Source organism: Diplotaxodon limnothrissa, linkage group LG9 (genome assembly GCF_057381915.1).
Source record: "Diplotaxodon limnothrissa isolate DT_005_m linkage group LG9, D_limnothrissa_male_GT1.1, whole genome shotgun sequence".
In the NCBI taxonomy this organism is placed as follows: Eukaryota; Metazoa; Chordata; class Actinopteri; order Cichliformes; family Cichlidae; genus Diplotaxodon; species Diplotaxodon limnothrissa.
The window spans coordinates 18,957,841-18,979,585 of record NC_140604.1 but is presented as its reverse complement, the minus strand read 5'-3'; the positions used below and the strand labels follow the sequence as shown (position 1 = coordinate 18,979,585).

The 21,745-nt window shown below is 39.4% G+C and overlaps 1 protein-coding gene across 4 annotated transcripts in view; it reads right to left on the bottom strand.

Annotated features, from left to right (window-relative positions):
- The window catches only part of myo3a (myosin IIIA), a 67,019-nt gene that overhangs the window by 17,883 nt on the left and 27,391 nt on the right, over nt 1-21,745 (bottom strand). Inside the window, exons 7-28 of one of the 4 annotated variants that reach the window (XM_085362070.1) lie at nt 20,968-21,033; nt 20,675-20,830; nt 20,260-20,301; nt 18,707-18,800; nt 16,650-16,766; nt 16,144-16,248; nt 15,145-15,228; nt 14,671-14,873; nt 13,279-13,377; nt 13,060-13,174; nt 12,230-12,356; nt 11,576-11,783; nt 10,468-10,615; nt 8,712-8,865; nt 6,101-6,189; nt 5,881-6,010; nt 5,428-5,510; nt 5,117-5,158; nt 1,817-1,858; nt 1,515-1,595; nt 835-1,040; nt 629-740 (exon numbers count right to left, since the gene is read on the bottom strand). In XM_085362070.1, the coding sequence (XP_085218196.1) occupies nt 629-740; nt 835-1,040; nt 1,515-1,595; nt 1,817-1,858; nt 5,117-5,158; nt 5,428-5,510; nt 5,881-6,010; nt 6,101-6,189; nt 8,712-8,865; nt 10,468-10,615; nt 11,576-11,783; nt 12,230-12,356; nt 13,060-13,174; nt 13,279-13,377; nt 14,671-14,873; nt 15,145-15,228; nt 16,144-16,248; nt 16,650-16,766; nt 18,707-18,800; nt 20,260-20,301; nt 20,675-20,830; nt 20,968-21,033 (2,503 nt within the window). The remainder of the gene's footprint in view (nt 1-628; nt 741-834; nt 1,041-1,514; nt 1,596-1,816; nt 1,859-5,116; nt 5,159-5,427; nt 5,511-5,880; nt 6,011-6,100; nt 6,190-8,711; nt 8,866-10,467; nt 10,616-11,575; nt 11,784-12,229; nt 12,357-13,059; nt 13,175-13,278; nt 13,378-14,670; nt 14,874-15,144; nt 15,229-16,143; nt 16,249-16,649; nt 16,767-18,706; nt 18,801-20,259; nt 20,302-20,674; nt 20,831-20,967; nt 21,034-21,745) is intronic. The other 3 variants (XM_085362071.1, XM_085362072.1, XM_085362069.1) reach the window with 3 other exon arrangements.

Here is a 21,745-nt window from a genome sequence, read left to right as displayed (position 1 = left end):
CATGCCACCCAACCACCTGACCGCTTGGCAGGGTGACGACCACACCCCATCAGCCTTTTACAGTTGTGGGATAATCACTGTTGTTCACTCAAATCTATGAAATTAGATGATGATGATCTTTGAAATGCTCTTTGGTTATAGATTTAAAATAAAAAAATAAAAAATCAGAAGCACATTCTTTTATTTTCATGCCTTGTTTAACCTAAATGGTTTGGGTGTATGAGCCTTCATCTGGAGTCCTTTATTAACTTGATTTGAATCTATTCATGACCATAATGTGTGGAAAAAAGTTTTATTTAGTATTGAAGTTTTAAATTGGCCTCTGGCAAAGGAGACTCAAAAAAATCTGCACAACTCTGAGCTCAATGTGCTACATTTGGATGTTTGTTCCGTATGTTTGAGATTCCTGCTGGATCATGAAGGGATGCAACAATAAAAAGGTGGAAAATTTCTTTTAATTTCTTGCCTCAACTTAACCAAACAGTGAGAAACAACAGTAAACACCAAATTTCAGGCAATTTTTGTTTTTTGTTTTGTGCATTTTATGTTCAATATAGGTATTTGTTGTGCCTGAAAATGAACAAATAAATGAAATGAAATGAATGAATGAAATGAAATCTCTCCTTACCTTTGTCTTTCCCATAGCCCAGTTTTCCAGCTTGGCCTTCTCCAGTATTGCAGCACATGTTTCTGGGGTTGCAGCGGGCTCCTCGTTAGCATGGTAAGCCAATAAGTAGTACCTGCAGCAATCAATGTAATTATCTGGACACTAATATCAAGGTTCTACACGCTGATTTTGTAATCACTTCATAAGCTCTGCTTTTCACCACTGACCTCTTAATGAAGTTAGCAAACAGGATGCGGTGAGAGTAACCCTGGCGTCTGATCTTGGCAGTCTCCAGAACACCAGTGTATCGAAGCTGGACCAGAACCTTTTCACGGTCAAACTTGTTGGCATGGCGATCGTTGTTGGGCTTGATGCAGCGCACAAAGTGAGGCTGACCTGCCACCATCTTGGACAGAAGGTCCATCAAAGAGTACTAGAAGGAGCAGAAGAAGAAGATTAGGGGTAGCTGTGGCAAATATATGGTAGTTATAATGTCTCTGGTGAGAGAAGGCACTCAAAGAAAACCAGCTAGAAATTTATGGTACAATTCTATAATGGTAGATGGTGGTTATCCAGCCCCGGCCCTAAAAGAGTATCTATATATCTGAGGTTGTATGTATCATTTCTATGTTTGTATTTATAATTCTGACCCTGTGTAGAAAATTCAAAATAAATGCATAAATCTTTAGGATCTTTGCTGTACAATCATTCCACCCTGGAAACAAAACACTTAAAAGAAATGATTAAAAGCTCAAAATTACTTTGAAATCATGCTCATGATGAGTGTATGTGAACTACTGAGTACAACTGTATTTGTTTGTTAATTTGTGGCTCTCTCTAAAAACCTCCCAAATAACTGATCCAAGCAAATAAAATAAAATAATTTAAAAAAATGTTCAAATCTTACTCTGAAGTAGGAGGCCACTGTCTGTGTTCTCATGTTGGTGGTTTCTCTAGGGTGGTAAGGCGTGTCTCCAGATTCACCTGGCTAAAAAAAAACCCAAAAACATAAAACATATTAAAAAAAGGCCAATAATACCGGGTATATGATATAATACTACTCTCTATAATTTCTGCTTGTACAGTATGGATATCCGACTAAATAATAAAACATGTATGTGGTTTATCTTTTTTCTCCTGTGCAAATTTTACTCCAAACATTTGATTGTGTTTTTGAAAAACCACCAATCACCGTTTTCATTTGCTTACATCAAGCAAGAATTTTTTTGCAGGCTTTAATTCCAGAGAACGCTGCAAAAGAGACGCATAAAGTGGATAAACAAGTAGTGCCAAATCAAGAATATGGTCTACTTATATACAACAGTGTTACACCCAAATCGGTCACATGTCAATGACTCAATGCTTAAAAACTGCTTAGAAAAAAACAAAACACCCCCCCCCCCCCCCCCCCCCCCCAAAAAAAAGAAACAGACAGCTAAATAAAAATAAAAAAAATAACCACTTAATTGTCCTTTACCACATATTTGGTAACATTTTAACAAGCTCTACTTCTAATTCTCAACACAAACACAACGGGGAGAAGACCACCTTTATAGCACGCCATCAGCCTAATGCTGTTTTTTAGCATTTAAATCGCTCATCGTGGCTTCTCAAGAGCAAAACCTTTGATGAGCTTTTTCCCTAAAATATGCAGATGAATGGAAATTAATTCAAGAACTAATCAAACAGTTCTTGTAAATGTAGCCGCTGTCGATTGGTTTTAGGTGAGCAAATGGCTTTGAGGCTTACATTTAGCAATGGTGTACGGCTGCAATCTAAACTAATTCACACCGGCACGTAAAGCCACGCAATTGAGTTGCCAGGAGGAGTTTTATTTGGATACTGGCACCTGAAAGAGTCAGGCTGATTACGGAATGCTTGGAGTGCAAAATTTAAAGTTTTAACACTGTTTTAAAAGCATTTTAAAAAAAATTTGATTGACTATGTAAGCCATTTTTCTGAAATTGCGTAGCAGAATTAGGCATGGTGCTATAAACACAAATCCACCACAGTGATATACAGGGAGTGCAAAATTATTAGGCAAATGAGTATTTTGTCCACATCATCCTCTTCATGCATGTTGTCTTACTCCAAGCTGTATAGGCTCGAAAGCCTACTACCAATTAAGCATATTAGGTGATGTGCATCTCTGTAATGAGAAGGGGTGTGGTCTAATGACATCAACACCCTATATCAGGTGTGCATAATTATTAGGCAACGTCCTTTCCTTTGGCAAAATGGGTCAAAAGAAGGACTTGACAGGCTCAGAAAAGTCAAAAATAGTGAGATATCTTGCAGAGGGATGCAGCAGTCTCAAAATTGCAAAGCTTCTGAAGCGTGATCATCGAACAATCAAGCGTTTCATTCAAAATAGTCAACAGGGTCGCAAGAAGCGTGTGGAAAAACCAAGGTGCAAAATAACTGCCCATGAACTGAGAAAAGTCAAGCGTGCAGCTGCCAACATGCCACTTGCCACCAGTTTGGCCATATTTCAGAGCTGCAACATCACTGGAGTGCCCAAAAGCACAAGGTGTGCAATACTCAGAGACATGGCCAAGGTAAGAAAGGCTGAAAGACGACCACCACTGAACAAGACACACAAGCTGAAACGTCAAGACTGGGCCAAGAAATATCTCAAGACTGGTTTTTCTAAGGTTTTATGGACTGATGAAATGAGAGTGAGTCTTGATGGGCCAGATGGATGGGCCCGTGGCTGGATTGGTAAAGGGCAGAGAGCTCCAGTCCGACTCAGACGCCAGCAAGGTGGAGGTGGAGTACTGGTTTGGGCTGGTATCATCAAAGATGAGCTTGTGGGGCCTTTTCGGGTTGAGGATGGAGTCAAGCTCAACTCCCAGTCCTACTGCCAGTTTCTGGAAGACGCCTTCTTCAAGCAGTGGTACAGGAAGAAGTCTGCATCCTTCAAGAAAAACATGATTTCCATGCAGGACAATGCTCCATCACACGCGTCCAAGTACTCCACAGCGTGGCTGGCAAGAAAGGGTATAAAAGAAGAAAAACTAATGACATGGCCACCTTGTTCACCTGATCTGAACCCCATTGAGAACCTGTGGTCCATCATCAAATGTGAGATTTACAAGCAGGGAAAACAGTACACCTCTCTGAACAGTGTCTGGGAGGCTGTGGTTGCTGCTGCACGCAATGTTGATGGTGAACAGATCAAAACACTGACAGGATCCATGGATGGCAGGCTTTTGAGTGTCCTTGCAAAGAAAGGTGGCTATATTGGTCGCTGATTTGTTTTTGTTTTGTTTTTGAATGTCAGAAATGTATATTTGTGAATGTGGAGATGTTATATTGGTGTCACTGGTAAAAATAAATAATTGAAATGGGTATATATTTGTTTTTTGTTAAGTTGCCTAATAATTATGCACAGTAATAGTCACCTGCACACACAGATATCCCCCTAAAATAGCTAAAACTAAAAACAAACTAAAAACTACTTCCAAAAACATTCAGCTTTGATATTAATGAGTTTTTTTGGGTTCATTGAGAACATGGTTGTTGTTCAATAATAAAATTATTCCACAAAAATACAACTTGCCTAATAATTCTGCACTCCCTGTATGAACAAGTCTAGTATTAGCACGGCATAAGAGATACATCAGAAGGAAGTAAGGGTTTTTAGGTGCATTTAGCATTTTGCAAAGCAAGGCTGCAAATACACATAATGATCTGCACAGAGACTTAATGCAGGAAAATACTTTTAAGTAGACCTTTTATGCTCATTTCCAGCTTTATATTTTTATGCTTGGAGTCCATTAAAATAGCTTTGAGTGATTCCCGTCAAATCACTCTCTGCTTCAGCTCTTTTCCCTCTTCCTTTAAGCCAACTATCATCTGATTGGCTGCCTCTCACAAACACATTATTTCAACAGCAGGTAGGCGGGGCCTCTGTTCAGACAGAGCTGTGTGCCTGAGATAACCACATTAGGGATACCTGCTCTCCTTGGCATCATAACAAGCTTTTGGCTCATTAGGAGCTCATGCTGAACTGATACTTTAGAACTTTTGTCATGTTAAACATGAGGAGCTATGCAAAGTTGTATATGATGACATATAAAATATCATCATATCTTTGTTTTAAAACTGATTATTGTGCATTTTTAATCTTTTAAAAACCTCAAACACGTTGATTAGCTTTCAGTTCTGGTTTTAATTAATGGAATTACTATTTTGTTAACACAGGAGGCACGGAGGTGTTGCTTGCACGTCCAGAGGAGGCCATTCTGCAGGTTAAAAGTCTTATATTATACATATATATATACTGTATATGATAGTTATGTTACTTGTGTTTCTTTTTTTTTGACAAGTATATCAAATAGAAAATAAGGAAATGCATAATAGGTCGCTTTTCACTTTGTTGAACTAAGTAACTTTAACTGTAACTATCTCAAACCAAGCTACAGGCCACTATATCGGGATCCAATTGGTTGTTATAAGGATATCTAGAGTGAGGAAAGGGTATAGTTATACACACATCTTTATTACCTCGCTAAAAGAAAAAGAACTGTATAAACTTAGCACTCCCATCTTTTGAAACAGAAATGCAGCGAAAGGGAAAAAGAAAAACGAAAGAAAGGTGAGAAAATAAATAAAATAAGCAGTAATTACAGTTGGGTAAAAACAGAGTGAGAATGAATGAAAAACACAGTAGACACAAGTATCTGAACTGTAATTCAGCAGCAGGTCTCGACTGGAGTAGTGAGAGTAATATGGAGAAAATAAATTGAACAACTTTTCAGAGGAAGTTCTTTATGTGGGAGATAATACAGTGATAATGCAGACAGTGCTGTAAGTACCTTGGCGAGGGTGATGGTGCGTGTCGGGGTCCGTGGGCTCCGTATTGTGTTTATGCCTTTACCCTTGGTGTGGGCAAGGTTGCCTGTGAAATGAATAGTGGATTAGAGAGCGAGTCAGTGAACAAACTGCCCTCAACAGAGAAAAGAGACTTAGTCACACATCCAGAAACCATCTGAAGAAACAGAGCAGTGCACGTTATTTTAATCAGGTGGGATAATTACTGAGGTTACATTAAGTCTAAACAGTAGGCTCCTGTCATGCTGAGAGTTACTGCTGATCAAGTCAGTGAACGTGAACAGAGGAGGAAGCTAAACAGGCTAAGAATGGCCTGTCATTTTATTTCTGCACCGTTTTCAAGTAATTGAAGCAAAAGTTGGAGCTTTTCACCTTCTACCTTTCTTTCTTAACTTGATTTTAACTTCATTCACAAAGAGCGGTTGTGTCTGCTTCACCTGTTCTGGTGAGGGGGTGAGTGACAAGCTTGCGAATGAGCTCATTCTCCGACGACCGCAGCAGCAGGATAATGTCAGCTGGAAGGGTTTCTCTGTTCTTGGCCAAGAAGCCCGCGGCATTGTAAATCACCTTAAGGTTTGGTAGAGAGGTATAAAGAAAGATATGAATAGCAAATGCCAAACAGCTTCAGTTTATGATTAGAATTAAATGTTAAATTACCTTTCCAGCATAGTGGTGAATCCCAAAGCCCAGGTCAACCCTCATTGGCCTCCAGAAGCTTTTTGTCTTGAGATTACCTTCAAATTTCTCTAAAATATCAGACTGCATGAGTTAATTATCCAAACACCCAAGGCCATCCGAAGGTCCCTACACACCCCAGATTCAAGTTATAATATCATATAAATATCATATAAATCTATAGTATAGTATATGTAGGGCACAGCAGCAGCCAAGCTTGTGAGAGGGTCAACCTAAATTTCTGATATTATCAAAATTTTGTTCCAAGCTATATTTGACTGTGAAACCGTCACAGCAGCCAACTTTAAACATCTGTCACTGTGTGGTCATCGTTTTGGAGCTACAACCTAAATGATCACCACAACTCAACCACACTTGTTATCTTGCTCTGGGACAAAGCAAAATATCAGAGTGTATACAGTGGGGCAAAAAAGTATTTAGTCAGCCACCGATTGTGCAAGTTCCCCCACTTAAAATGATGACAGAGGTCAGTAATTTGCACCAGAGGTACACTTCAACTGTGAGAGACAGAATGTGAAAAAAAAATCCATGAATTCACATGGTAGGATTTGTAAATAATTTATTTGTAAATTAGGGTGGAAAATAAGTATTTGGTCACCTCAAACAAGGAAAATCTCTGGCTCTCACAGACCTGTAACGTCTTCTGTAAGAAGCTTTTCTGTCCCCCACTCGTTACCTGTATGAATGGCACCTGTTTGAACTCATCATCTGTATAAAAGACACCTGTCCACAGCCTCAAACAGTCACACTCCAAACTCCGCCATGGCCAAGACCAAAGAGCTTTCAAAGGACACCAGGAAAAGTATTGTAGACCTGCACCAGACTGGGAAGATTGAATCTACAATAGGCAAGCAGCTTGGTGTGAAAAAATCAACTGTGGGAGCAATCATCAGAAAATGGAAGACATACATTGTCAGAGCTCCTCTCTGCCTATGCTCCAGGAAAACCCACGAGATCTAGTTCAAAACTATTGTTGTCCATTCCACGGACTAACCTCAAATCTCGTGGTGATAGATCCTTCTCTGTGGCAGGTCCCAGACTCTGGAATAGTCTCCCCTTTAATATTAGATCTGCTCAAACTCTTGAGCAATTTAAATCTTTACTAAAGACACACTTTTACGCTCTGGCTTTTAACACATTATGACCCAAGCATTTTGGATTTATCTGAATTAGTTAGTATTGTTTCAATTCTTCTATTTTATTGTTTCTATTGTTATTATTGTATTACACTGTAGTTTTTAATTTTATTGTTATTGTTAAGCACTTTGTGCAGCATCGGCTGTTGGAAATGTGCTATATAAATAAATCTGACCTTGACCTTGACCTTGACCACTGATAATCTCCCTCGATCTGGGGCTCCACGCAAGATCTCATCCCGTGGGGTCAAAATGATCATGAGAACGGTGAGCAAAGATCCCAGAACCACATGGGGGGACCTGGTGAATGACCTGCAGAGAGCTGGGACCAAAGTAACAAAGGTCACCATCAGTAACACACTACAACGGCAGGGAATCAAATCCCGCAGTGCCAGACGTGTTCCGCTGCTGAAGCCAGTGCATGTCCAGGCCCGTCTGAAGTTTGCCAGAGAGCACATGGATGATACAGCAGAGGATTGGGAGAATGTCATGTGGTCAGATGAAACCAAAGTAGAACTTTTTGGTATAAACTCAACTCGTCGTGTTTGGAGGAAGAAGAATACTGAGTTGCATCCCAAGAACACCATACCTACTGTGAAGCATGGGGGTGGAAACATCATGCTATGGGGCTGTTTTTCTGCCAAGGGGACAGGACGACTGATCCGTGTTAAGGACAGAATGAATGGGGCCATGTATCGTGAGATTTTGAGCCAAAACCTCCTTCCATCAGTGAGAACTTTGAAGATGAAACGAGGCTGGGTCTTCCAACATGACAATGATCCAAAACACACCGCCCGGGCAACAAAGGAGTGGCTCCGTAAGAAGCATTTGAAAGTCCTGGAGTGGCCTAGCCAGTCTCCAGACCTCAACCCCATAGAAAATCTGTGGCGGGAGTTGAAAGTCAGTGTTGCTCGGCGACAGCCCCAAAGCATCACTGCTCTCGAGAAGATCTGCATGGAGGAATGGGCCAAAATACCAGCTACTGTGTGTGCAAACCTGGTAAAGACCTATAGTAAACGTTTGACCTCTGTTATTGCCAACAAAGGTTATGTTACAAAGTATTGAGTTGTATTTTTGTTATTGACCAAATACTTATTTTCCACCCTGATTTACGAATAAATTCTTTACAAATCCTACCATGTGGATTCATGGATTTTTTTTTCACATTCTGTCTCTCACAGTTGAAGTGTACCTCTGGTGCAAATTACTGACCTCTGTCATCATTTTAGGTGGGGGAACTTGCACAATCGGTGGCTGACTAAATACTTTTTTGCCCCACTGTAGTTGGAGAAAAGTTAGATTAACACCTCATATGTAATCAGCCCCTGCACTAACAGGAAGTTGTGGTTACCGAGGTTACCAAACTCAAAACATGATAACATAAATAATAAAGCAAATAAAACAAACATTTCTCTATTGAAATCTGAGCAGCTCACCTACGAGTGTCTGGTCAGTGGCCTGCGGGAAGCGGCTCTCTTCATCCAGAAGTGACAGCATCCCCATGGGCTTCTGCAAGAACAGGTCCAGGAGTGGCCGGTTGTCCTCGTACTCGATCATCCGAGCATCAACTTCTTCATTCAGGTACTCATCCTGCACAGGAGTGGAAATAAGCACTTGTGATGTAATGTCTTTAATGGCCTCCTTTCATGGGTCAAAACACCTTCCAACAGCTTGATGAAAGCCTGAGTTTCTTAAGTTTTCCATCGATTTTCATGTTACCAAATAAAAAGGTCCAAATAAGATGTCAAATCAACTTCTCCGTGGAGTAGAAGTGTGTTTGGGATTCCTTTAGCTAACCCTAATATATGATAACATGTTAGAATGAATTATGAACAAGTGAATAACCTTTCATGGAATGCTGATCTCTCCAGTTGGCTCTAAATATCAAACTAATTCCAAGGTTAATCTCCTAATCCTAGCAAGACACTGTAGCTTTTCTGATCTCTGGTTAATGACACATATTCACTGTCACAGGACAGCCTTTAGGACTGGGTTACTATACATTGTCAATAGTCATTACTCCTTGATCTCCTTGATACTAAGATGCTATTAATGCTGCTGCCTTAATAATAAAGCCGTATTTCTGCATGAGTGAAATCTTGTCTTACAATACCAAATGCACTTTAAGATCCATTAAACAGCAGTACAGTTTTATATCCTCGGTTTTATTTCTTTAATGTCACGCTTTAGCGTTCACAAAGGCTTGACCTTTTAAAATAAAAGCGTCTAGAAATTTACCTACATAAATTGCCCCAAAACAGCTGTTTATGGACATAACTATATTAAATCAACGATGTTGATTTGTTGTCTTTTATCTCCTCTTAACTCGGCTCTGATAAATCTGATCTGCAGGGCAAAGTGAGCAAACCTGATCACATCAGGCTGACTCAGAGCTGCTACTATGACTCAGCAACATCACCAGGGACTTCTACTCCACGGAGAACAGGTCAAAATGGGAACAAACAATATCAAATCAATCTGCTTATTCGAGCATGAAGTGCCACTGTGAAGAAAATGAAGTAAAGCAGAAAAAAAAATCAGCATGGATGCAGATAGATTGGGACAATATGCAACCACACGCATAAACATACATGAAAACATGAGGGCAGCGGAGTAAATGCACTGCTGATAAAACCTTACCATACAGCAATCCTTTAATTCTGCCTTATTTATGTAGAACTATTAATCTCACAGCACCGTACATTTCCCTTATGCTCTGGATATACATATGATGGTTGCATAGGACAATATATTTCTGGGCCTGGTTCCAACAATACCCAAGAGTGAATTTAAGTCCAGCACTAAGTGTCTTCAACTCTTAATTGACCCTCGTTTAGAATGATTTATAACACCTCCCAATGGGTGACTCCAAATCATTTAACATTGGCAAACCATTCTCTGACCCCCCCCAAAGGCAAAACCCTCTCACGAGACTGCACGAGGGGAGAACAGAGAACCTCATTCTGCCGTGAATAAAGACAGCAGCATATTTTACCCTTGCCATCTCTTTTAAAATGCAGACTGACAAACGATGACATGTTATCTCAATTTAGATGGAAATGAGTTAGAACCAAGGTGAAAACTGCACACAGAGAGCTGTTCAGGAGGGATTCACGTTCTGAGAAAGTGTTATTTGAATTCAGTGACAGGCTGGGGGGCATGCTGGTGTGAGGTTTGTGGGCTGAACTTTACCTGTTCCCACGCAAAGATGTGCTGGTTGAAGTAAAACTGGATCTGCTCGTTGGCAATGTTGATGCAGAGCTGCTCAAAAGAGTTCTTCTTGAAGTTTTCAAAACCAAATATGTCCAAGATGCCGATGTTAAGGCCCTTGTCGTCCTCTCTGGAGAAGACAAGGATAAAATGTTAAATCTTTAAATGCATTCATAGAATAGCTAACCGTGTGGTGCTAGGGATGGCTATGTTGTTCTGGTAGCCTGACACTTAAATGGTAAGTGGACTGGTTCTTATTTTGCACTTCTCTACTCTAGCTGACCACTCATATACTTTTCTTATTTTTAAGTTATGATTCTTACTTGTGTAAAAAGCAAAAGGTCTTGGATATTTAGTTGGAAGCTTATCTGCCACTGATTTTTTTCCCCATCCATACAGCAAGTCAAAATTTCAGATTATTTTTTGTCAAAATTTAAACTTACTCATTCAGACTTTTGAGAAAATAATTCAAAATGAACAAAATAATGTAAAAAGTAAAACTTAAAGCCTTAAAATATTTTATTATTTGAGTTTTTTTTTTTTAATTTACAAACATACATCTGTCATAAAGGTGTAAATTAGCTAGAAATAGCAAAAGAGAAATTTGTAGCAGGCTGCAGAAATGTTTATTTCTGCTTGAAAACTGGGCATGGAGTGTATGACTCTAGAGGCTTCTAGAATGAGCCTCTAGTGGCCATTAGCGGAAGTGCAATTTTTAGCACTTCAGCTGAGAGGATGTTAGTAGACAGACATCATTTAAACGTTAGAAAGAATTAATAGTCTTTTTATGTTTAAAACTGTTAAACTGTTGGTTTTAACATCTCAAATGTACAGGTTTTTTTTGTGTTTTGACACTTCATTAATTCTTTTACAACTTAAACCAGTATAGTGATGCTCACGAGTATAGTGATGCTCACTATACTCGATGTAATATGTACGCAAGTAGATTTTAAAGTATATTCTGCAGTTTTAAAGACTTGGCAGTGAATCTAGTTGTGTATCTATTTTAATCCAAAAGCAGGAACTTTGTCAGACGACCTCATTCGTGACAACCAAACACACCGTTACACTCTCTGCCCCCCCATCTTACCCTTGGCTGTCAGGCCGCAGCAGCGCGTTGATTCGGTTGACAATCCAGTTGAAGAGGCGGCTGTAGAGAGCTTTACCCATGGCGTCCCTCACCTCCACTGCTTTTTCCACTGTGTTGGGTCTGACGATCGTCTCTCCGCGGGCCACAACACAGTGGGAGGTCAGGGCTTCCTGCAGCTCGTCTGAGCGGATACGAAGCAGAGATGCCACTGAGGTGACATGAGATAAGGAAGGGGATAAAAGTTAGCATTTATAGTGTGGAGTTTACTCAAAGCAGCACATCTTATGCAATATGTAGCCTCATTCTGACTGAGCAGGAGAATATTCATTCAATTAATAGGCCGCATCTATGTTGTTTTCTAAATTACCATTCAGAACAGGTGTTTGAATTCAGAAAATATAATGCAAAGCATGCATTATAATATCTAACCATTACAAATGTATGCTTCTTAATGATTTTTATGTACTAATGCAGTCTTGGGTAATTGATTTAACCAAATCATTTCCTGTATTTATCTAAACATGGAGGACTCCTGCAGAGTTAATGATGGTTAGCAAAAGAGGGAGGCGGATGAAGGGGGTGTAGCAGAGGAAATTCAGAGTCATATTTGGTTTTCTGTCATCATGCACTGTGCTTCTCTCTCTCTTTTCTTACCGTTCTCCAAGACAGACATGTTGCAGATGTTGCTCTTGTCTGTTTGGTGCTCTGAGGCAACTGGAGAAAACTCAATGTCCCCAGAGTTGAGGATGGCAGCCAGTGTGCTGTAAACATTTCCGAGCTCCTGCAAAAATTAGAACAAATACAGTTTGTATGGAAACATGTATCAGTGTGTGCAACTATCCCTAATATGGTCACCTCAGCTCAGACTCAAAGCTCTAGCTTTGAGCACAGAAGCTCCACCCACCTGCTGTTTAAACCTTCTGTTTGCGAGGAGTAGCCAATCCGAAAATAGGTGGCTCAATTATTATTTTGAACTATGAAAGCAGTTCAAACAGACCAAAAAAGGGCACAGTTTGTTAAAATCTTAAATCTACAAACAATACAAACAAACAAAAACAAAACACTAATTCACCTGCAGCACATATATTAAGGGATCAGCTTGAAGTGCATTTCATGGACGACAAAACGACACAGTAAAATAGCACTACCAAGTGATTATAACACAAGTACTATTGATGTGGAGATCCCAAGAGCAATCAGTACTTTGAGCCTCATTAGGTTTTCACAATGTCAAGAACTGATTGCCTACATGTGCCTGCAGCTTTATGTTCCATCACAAGCCATATACAAGACAAGAAGCCGGCATGATCACACTGATTCTGAAATGCCAGCAATACTGGTGCTATAGCTAGTAAGATTGTTTACATGTTATTTTTACATAGAGTGACTTTAATGGGGAAGAGTGAGAACAAGTCAGTGTGAACACTGGGATCAAGGTTATACTGCTAAACCTGTGGCCCAGTAATGAATACATCAGTTTATACCTCCAGGGTGAATCCAATGACTTTGAAACACTGCTCGACTGCATCAAACTGCTCCTTGTAGGAAGCGTTGTTCACTATGTCAGGCCCAAGTTTAATGTTCTCGTGATACAGATACCTGCAAAACAAAAAGGAACCACTGGGGTCTCTGGAAGTTGGGAGTTTGCAGCATGGGACGCAGATAACAGTGTTTTGGGAATTGCTAAGGAATGTCAAACCTACTTAGGTGTTTTGCTGTCAGAGAGCTTGTAGTGGGCTAGCTTCTTCCTGTCAGCCAGACCAGCATAAATGTAGTAAAAGATGTGGAAGTTCCTCTCCCCCCTGTGGAAACACGCACATATAGTGGAAATCAAATTCCTGAAAAGGAGACATGCTAGGTAAATGTTTTCGCCACATGATTAACATGACTCCAGTTTTGTTTTCTTAAGAAAATTTCTAACAAAATAAACATGATCAATGCTAAAATATGCACAGGAATAGTTAGTTAACATGTTTCCAGCTTTTTAAAAACCTGAGTTATCTGATATCTCCATGTTGGTGTTACTCCTGCATCATGTTAATAGTGTCCAGGATCAACATTGCTACTGACCAATCCCATTGTTGTGATGTCATAGTTTTGGAATTTGGAGGAAAAACAGACAAACTAATATAATCTGCAAACAATCCTACGCCTTCCCATATTCGTTTGAATAAAGAAGGCTGACGATCCTTCTTTAAATTCAAAACCAAGTTGTATTTCCACCAGTAACACAAATTGTAAGACTTTATGAAATAAATTACAAGCATAGATGAATGATGATGAACACTGAATGCCTTTGGTTGTTTATTATGAATAAAATTTAAGCTTAAATTTATATTAATCATGAATATGGTGAAGGAAAACCTGTCTAATCTTTTGCTAAATCCATTAGTAAATAGCCATTTTTGTTTCAACAGGATAATCAAACTAAATTTGATTCAGGATACTGTCACCAAATCCCATCGGAAAGCATCAACAATCATTTCAGGTGTGTGTGTGTCATTAAAATATATCCATAATGAAGCAATTGAAAATTATCTTGCAGGGGTAACAAAATATGCAACATGTGAATAAAGATTAATTCATGAAAACATAAGAGTTCACCCTGTGTTCTATTAACCCAAATACGACAGCCATTAACAGACTAAATATTCATACAATGTACGGCCTAATCGAGCCCTCTCTGACATGTGTCTGTTTTCCAATGCAGTACTTGAGTGTGTCTTTGAAGTTCCACTAAAGACACACGCAAGACCACAATCTTTGATCCAACAGGAAATAAGCTAGCCCTTCCACTTGACCCGGTCTGCTCCCCAGACACACGATAAGAAGAAATGATGGACCGAGTGAAATGCAGGTGAAAGCAAATGCCACCAGTTTCAAATGAAAAAGCAGATGTGAAAGAGAGCAAGAAAAAGAGACAATCTATTATCCGCTGATCCGTGGAAAGCGGGCAGAATAATAACCTTCATGGCAATGTTCTTTCAGAAAATGAACAGAGAGATTATTTGTATTTTTCTATGAATGTCACTCTCAAATGAAGGTAATAACAGTCAAAACCGGGACCAACACAAGAAACAGGAAGTGATATTTACATCGCCTGGTGGACAACTCTGGATTTTTCCAGCAGATACTCGGATATCTGTGCTCCGACCACTGTTCCACCACCGTTGAACTTCATTTCCAGGTACTTGCCGAAGCGGCTGGAGTTGTCATTGATGACAGTGCAGGCATTTCCAAATGCCTCCACCAAGCTGTTGACCAGCAGGATCTTCTCCTGGAGTGTCCTGTTATTGGCCTAAACAAAATATTCCACTTTAGTATGGGGGACTAATTAAAAAAAAAAAAGTAAGTGTTACACTATGACAAGTAGCACTACCACTTCCTATAATCTGCTCATATAAATACAAAAAAGGTCAAGAGAAATGACATTTCCTTTTTAGTTAGCCTTCATATCATGACTGGCACTAACTGCAGCACCAACGAACTCATTACAAGATCTTCAAACTGCGTTAACAGAATATCTACCAAACGATCAAGCGTTGTGCTGGTTGGATTTCATGACTCACCTTCCCGAGAACCGTTAGCTGCTGCACCAGCAGATGAGCACTCTCTGTTTTCCCTGCTCCACTTTCCCCACTGATCACAATACACTGCACACAAGAAGTCACTTGAGTCACATTTAATTATATATGCACTCTGACTCCTGTGGTGTCAACAAAAAAGGCTTTGAGGCTTAAACGCGAATAATATTAATAATGTTATTAACAGCTTAACTACCATTGTCACTAAAATATGTCACTGAATGCAGACAGTGGAGAGAGAATCAACATACTGGCTTTCTTTTACAAAGAAAATTCAAATACAGAGTCCATATAGGACAGGCATATTATATTATTAGCTTTATTAACAATAAAATCATATTGCAAGACAATGATCCCAAGCACACTAGCAAATCTACAGAACGCCTGAAAAAGAAAATAATCAGTTTTTGAAATTTCCCAGTCAAAGCCCAGACCTGAACCAGATTGCAAAGCTGTAGCAGGATATTAAGCGAACTGTGTATAAATGAATGCCCACAAACCTCAATGAACTGAAACAACACTGTAAAGAAGAGTGGGCTAAAGCTCGACCACAGCTACTGGCTCTGCAAGCTATTGAATCGTGGGGTGTACTTAATTTTTCACAGTACTGTTCAGAGTCTTGTGCAAACTTTCTTTCTTAGAAAGGATGTACTTGAATTTCCCCAAAGACGATCCAATCAAAAGGCCTTAATTCACTTGCCAATTCTCCAATATCGAATAATAGACACACCATGCTAACCATCCTAGCAAACTAGATTTAGCATTATTAGCATCACACAAAATCACGCACAAAATCCCCCCAACCCTGCAAAAAATGAATAAATGAAAAAAATTAAAAAAACAGAACCTGCTTTTGGTACTTTCTGGTATCTGGTTTCTGTTTTTTTTAGGGTCTGTGTTGTCAAACTGCTGCTCTGGCATCATGTGGAACAGCACTTAAACAAGTAAACTCAAACAGTTTGTAATAACTGAAGAGCTTATTACCTGATCAGCATTGTATGAAACCATAGATTGGTAGGCAGTATCAGCCACAGCGAAGATGTGTGGTGGGTTAGCTGTACGCTTAGCTCCTATGTACATCTTAGTGTGCTATGAAGAGAGGGAGAAAAAGATAAAAGCTTGTTAAAGACGTGCTCAAGAGTGTAATGAATACAACAAAATAGATATTTTTAGAAAACTAAATTAATGATTTTACAAAGCGGATTTGTAATAATCTCTCAATTAGCAACAAACTTGAGGCAAAAACATGATAATTGAGAGGAAAATAGAGCCACTGAGTTATGGACGAGGCAGAAAAACAGCGGTAGTATCTGTGAAAATGTGTGTGCACTGTTTGAAGCCAAATGGGATGCAGCAGACTGAAGAACTGCAGAGGCTCTAATGAGCTATGCCAGGCTACATTCACTGCATTATTGACCAAATGTAGAGATGCATGTACACGGAAAGAACACAGATCCAAATAAAACAAAGGTCTATTTATCTCCACAGACCTCAGGCGTGTATATCTCCATTGTATGGAAAGGATTGACTGCAATGAGGGTGTCGCCCACATATGTGTAAATTTGATCATTTCCATAGCGATTCTGAAGCTGATCTGCGACAGTGTTCTGGAAAAAAATAAACAAAGACAATAAATATCAGTATGAGATGCTTGCTAAATGACAGTCAGAACTATATTTATGAAAAAAAAACAAAAAAAACAACCCACAGAAGTTTAGTTTATGCCAACGTTCCCATCAAACCAGCAGCCCATTTCAGCTTGAAGGATGGGTGGAAATATCCGCTGGCAACTCATTCAATATGTCAGTTCATCCCTCAGATTTGATAAATTGTTCCAAATGTTCTTTCTGTCAAAGATGCTGCTGTGTATTTTTGCTTTGTTTTGTTTTGGTTCTTGAAAGACCAGAATGGGCAATTAGGAAAAATGATGCTAAATGTCATAATGTGACATAGTGTACCTTCAACAGCGCTTAAATACAAATATATCACAGTAGATGCAGTAAACGTTCAATCAGTGTTCATTTTTGATTATCATTTCTAAACTAGTTGTTTAATCACTCAAATATTGGCTATTTTGTCCAATGGTAAATGGACTTGTTCTTATATAGCGCTTTTCTACTCTGTCTGAGCACTCAAAGTGCTTTATACAACTAATTCATTCACCCAATCACACCCATTCACACAAGCACTTTTTTCTGACCTAAGTGCTAAGTAGTCTACCATTCACACACATTCACACTCCGATGGATGCATCGGAGAGCAACATGGGGTTAGTATCTTGCCCAAGGATATTTGGCATGCTGACTGGAGCAGCCTAGGATCAAACCACCGACCTTCTGGTTAGTGGCTGACCTGCTCTGCCACCTGAGCTACAGCCACCCCAACACCCAATGCAACAAGAGGACTTCGGACAGTATTAGTATTGAATATAATAAACACAGAATTCACCATATCATAAAAATATGTTCCTCTGCAAAAGGAAACAAAGCCATGTTCATTTTGGAGTTTTTGTTTGTTTTTGTGGCAGATAGTTGCTCCTCCCTGAGCCTGGCTCTGCCAGAGGTTTCTTCCTGTTAAAAGGGAGTTTGTCCTTCCCACTGTTGCTTGCTCGCAGGGGCCCATCTAATTGTTGGGGTTTTCTCTATTACTGTAGGGTCTTTACCCTAAATATAGTGCCTTTAGGTGACTGCTGTTGTGGTTTGGTGCTATATAAATAAAACCAAATTGAACAGAATTGAAATAATATGTGGTGACTTTTCTTGGTTAATGTTAGAACAACATGTTGGCAGCTTTTTACAGTGTATATTTTAAATTTACCTGACTTGTTATAAGTAAAATACTTTTGTAACTCATTTTGTAACTTAAACGCATTAATCACTATCTATCAAATAAACCAAATATTTTTTTCTCCATCATATCATACATGAAAATTTTAACTGTTGTATTTGTTACCATCTAGAAGGGCAAAAATAAAAGAAATAATTTTTTCCATTTTATTCCAGCTAAGTGCGGTGCCAGGATTCCAATTTTGATTGGGACAGAGCAGTTTGAGCTTAGCAGGTAATTACAAAGTTAATATTTTATTAATACCACTTATATGTGCGTACATACGGGTGTGTAAGTTAAGAAAACAGTACTTGATCTATCATTATTTTTGGTGTGGGTTGTGAAGACCAGCACAAGTTATCCTTTCACTTAAACACCAAAGTGCAATTAAAAAATAGATGAAAGTGACTGAGAGAAAGAGGCTGTTGGGTGAGCTACATTAACTCTATCAGCAAAGAGAGAGAGAGAGCAGAGCACTCTGCTGTAAATTCATAAATGTATCTCAATAGAAACTACCTATGCTTTCAAGGAGAAAAATAAAACAGGCAGAGATTTTCAGCTCTAACTCCCATCAATTCTCTGGGTTTTTTTCTTTTTCACCAGAAAATGTTTGCTGCATTCAGTGACTTCATCCTAACTCTAACTTGTTATCTGATGTTGTGCAGCCAGGAAGGGGAAAAAAGAAATTGTGTGAAAAAGCCTAATTCATTTTTTTTTTTACCTCATCTAGAACCTCAAGGGTGGCGAGGTCATCCACCTCGTCTGCGTCCTGTGTCTTCATGTGGCTTCCTTTTGTGGTATGAATACGCTCATGCCTGGAACACAACAATGACATCTCTTAGTGAGCATGCTCTGAAAAAATGAATGTTAAATTTTGCAGATTCTTCTAGAACTGCAAGCCCCGCTACTTTGCAGAGGAGCTTTTACTGGGACGCACTGGTCTGACTATGACTCTAACCTCAGGGACGCGTCTCTATTCAAGCGTCTTCTATTTTAATCAAGGAAAGAGTAGACACAGAGAGGGATAAAATAAAACAAAAATAGTCCCACAGGGAGGATAAACTTCAGAAGTGGGTGACTTAAGTTTAGTAAACAAATCTTTTCTAGTTAAGTAAATGTGTCTTTCAAGAGATTAAATCTGCACAAGGGAATAAAATAATCCCACAAGATTCCAATTACCCACTGTAGGAATTGCAACATCATCTTATTACCACAAGTCAGTTCATTTACTGACAAGTGATATCAGGAAACCAGCAAATTTAGTGATGAACATAATTTACTGAACAAGCTTTTAGCTTTATTGTTATTTAACTTTTAGAAAGACAACATGACTCTTATGTTTCCTTATACTTACGTGTTGTTGATTGGGTTCAAGTAATTTTGTAATTTGGGGGTTTGTATGCATAACGTTCATTCCATGTCAGCTGACCACATGCTTCCAGCCTGACCATACCAGATATCCTTAAATAATTCCAAGATGATCCACTTTTAATAGGAAAACTGTCACATTTTAGCTTTCTGTGCCATTTTCAAAGAGCTATAGAACTACCTAAGCTAGGTCGCTCAAATGTTCATGTCAAATATTAGTTACTATACTATGATTTCAACAACATACAGTTTTAAGAGTGTAGCTGAAGGCTGTGGATGCTGCCTGTAAACAAAAATATCAATATGAAAATAATTATTTTGGGGAAAGTGAGGCAGAACACATCATGATGTTACTGTCAGACACCAACTCTTTTAAGAAAAGTTGGTTGTTACTTCATGTGCATGAATTAGTTGTCCTCTATTTTCAAGCTCTAACATTTTTTCATGGTATGAAGTACACCTCATTTATGGGATATGGCCTTTCTACAGGTTAAGCTGGTCAGGTGGTAAAGCAGGTCATCTATAAATCGGAAGGTCAGAGGCTCAATCCCTGAAAACGTTCCAGGGTCAAGTTCCAGGAATCCTATTTCACTGTGTCTCTACTGAAGCATCATTTATCTGATAGGTAATGCTGAACACAAGTGAGCTTTTAAGCTCCTGTAATTGATTTACAGTAAATATCATAACCACTGACAGCATCAAATGACATTACAGTATTATAAATGAAAACTCATAAAACAGAACAAACAGTGACAATAACATGATTTGAACATTAAAACAGACAACGATGTAAGAAGGGCAGGGTGGCAGTTGATGGCAAATACGTGTGCAATCACAACTATAACAAGAGCTTTGACTGAATTATAAAAGCTCCTACTGCGTCACAAAAGCATCCTCTATAGTTACCTGTCATTACTGTCTGAGCTTCTGTCTGTCTTTCCATGATGGCTTAAATGACAGAAACGGGATCGACATGTTATCACTGTACAGGGAGAAACTCACTTTAAAGGGCAACATTTTAACTTATGCTAAGGAGCCTACAGCTCAAGTGCAGCCGGTACAGGATTGACCTGTTTTTTGTGTGAGGATGACAGGGCTTGTAAAACATCCAGCAAGTAGGGTAATTTGGATTATACTGTCAGCAAAAGCTAAGCAACAGCCTAGCATATAACAACCGCTGACAGGAAGGGCGTTATATTTTAAGTTTTTCATGGGCTTTGTATCAAAATCGATCAAACACTTTACGGTGTGGGAGTATTTGGCTCATACAGCGAGATATCGGGACAAAAACATAGAGACAAAAGCCATAAGGACACAATACCTTGTTTTTTCAATCACTCCAATTTGCTGGTTGAGATCAATGAGCTCAATCAATTGTTTTTGCAGGATTTTCTCTCTGCCGACAGTCTGTTTGATGAACACATGCTGGAGCAGGTCTTGCACATTCGGTCTCAGCTCAAAGTCCTTAATCAGACATCTGTGAGGTGGGAGAACGAGCATGAGGCAGAAAGAGGAGTGCAGTGCATTTCTCAGATTCATATTCAAAGCAGCGGGTTATCTGTGTAAATATTTATTATTCACACAGGAAGGATAAACACTAGAAGCCACACTCACTTGCAGATGAAGTCATTAAACTCATCTGACCAGAGCTCCGGCTGGTGGAGAGTAGGCGGCGGGTTTCTGTTACGGGAAGAAATGGAAAAGATAAATGGAAAGATAAGATGAGATAGGATTTAAGCGGGCAGGGTGGAGAACAGAAGGCTGGGACGATTCGTCACTGAGGGCATCCAGGGGTGTTTCTCTGGTGGCAAAAAGTGGTAGCTTTCAGCCATCAGAGCAGTGCAGCTGGAAACTTGTGTATAGACTCAAACCAGAACTTCTTAAATACTTTACCCTGAAAACATACACACATTGTTGTGGGGTTAAACTTAACAAGGCCTCACAGCAGAAAAACAACTCGGCTAATTGGATTCCCTGTTCGGCTTTAAGTACCTCTTTACGAGAGGGTTCCAGGTACTCGGCAGCGAAGTCACTGCTGCCTGTTAATGCATGGAGGCCTTTCGCACGTTGGCTCTGACAGCAAATAATTGGTCTAATGAGAGGACATTCGTCTCCTTTTTATCACACAACACAACCAATATAGACAGGAAATGCATCAGGCCTTTATTTTCAGGCTGTTCAGCTAATACTGTGATCATTAAAGGGTTTTTCTTATCCGAAAGACAAAGAGAGCCCTGCAGAGATAACTTGGGGTAGTTGCATTGGGCTACCTGAATAATAAAGCTACTTTTTAAAGCACTATAAAGGCTGCAAGGACTTGGACTGTTTTAAATATAATTTCTTGTTTGTACCCCAGTTCGCTAAAGCAATTTGTTCAGTTTCGCCTGCCAAA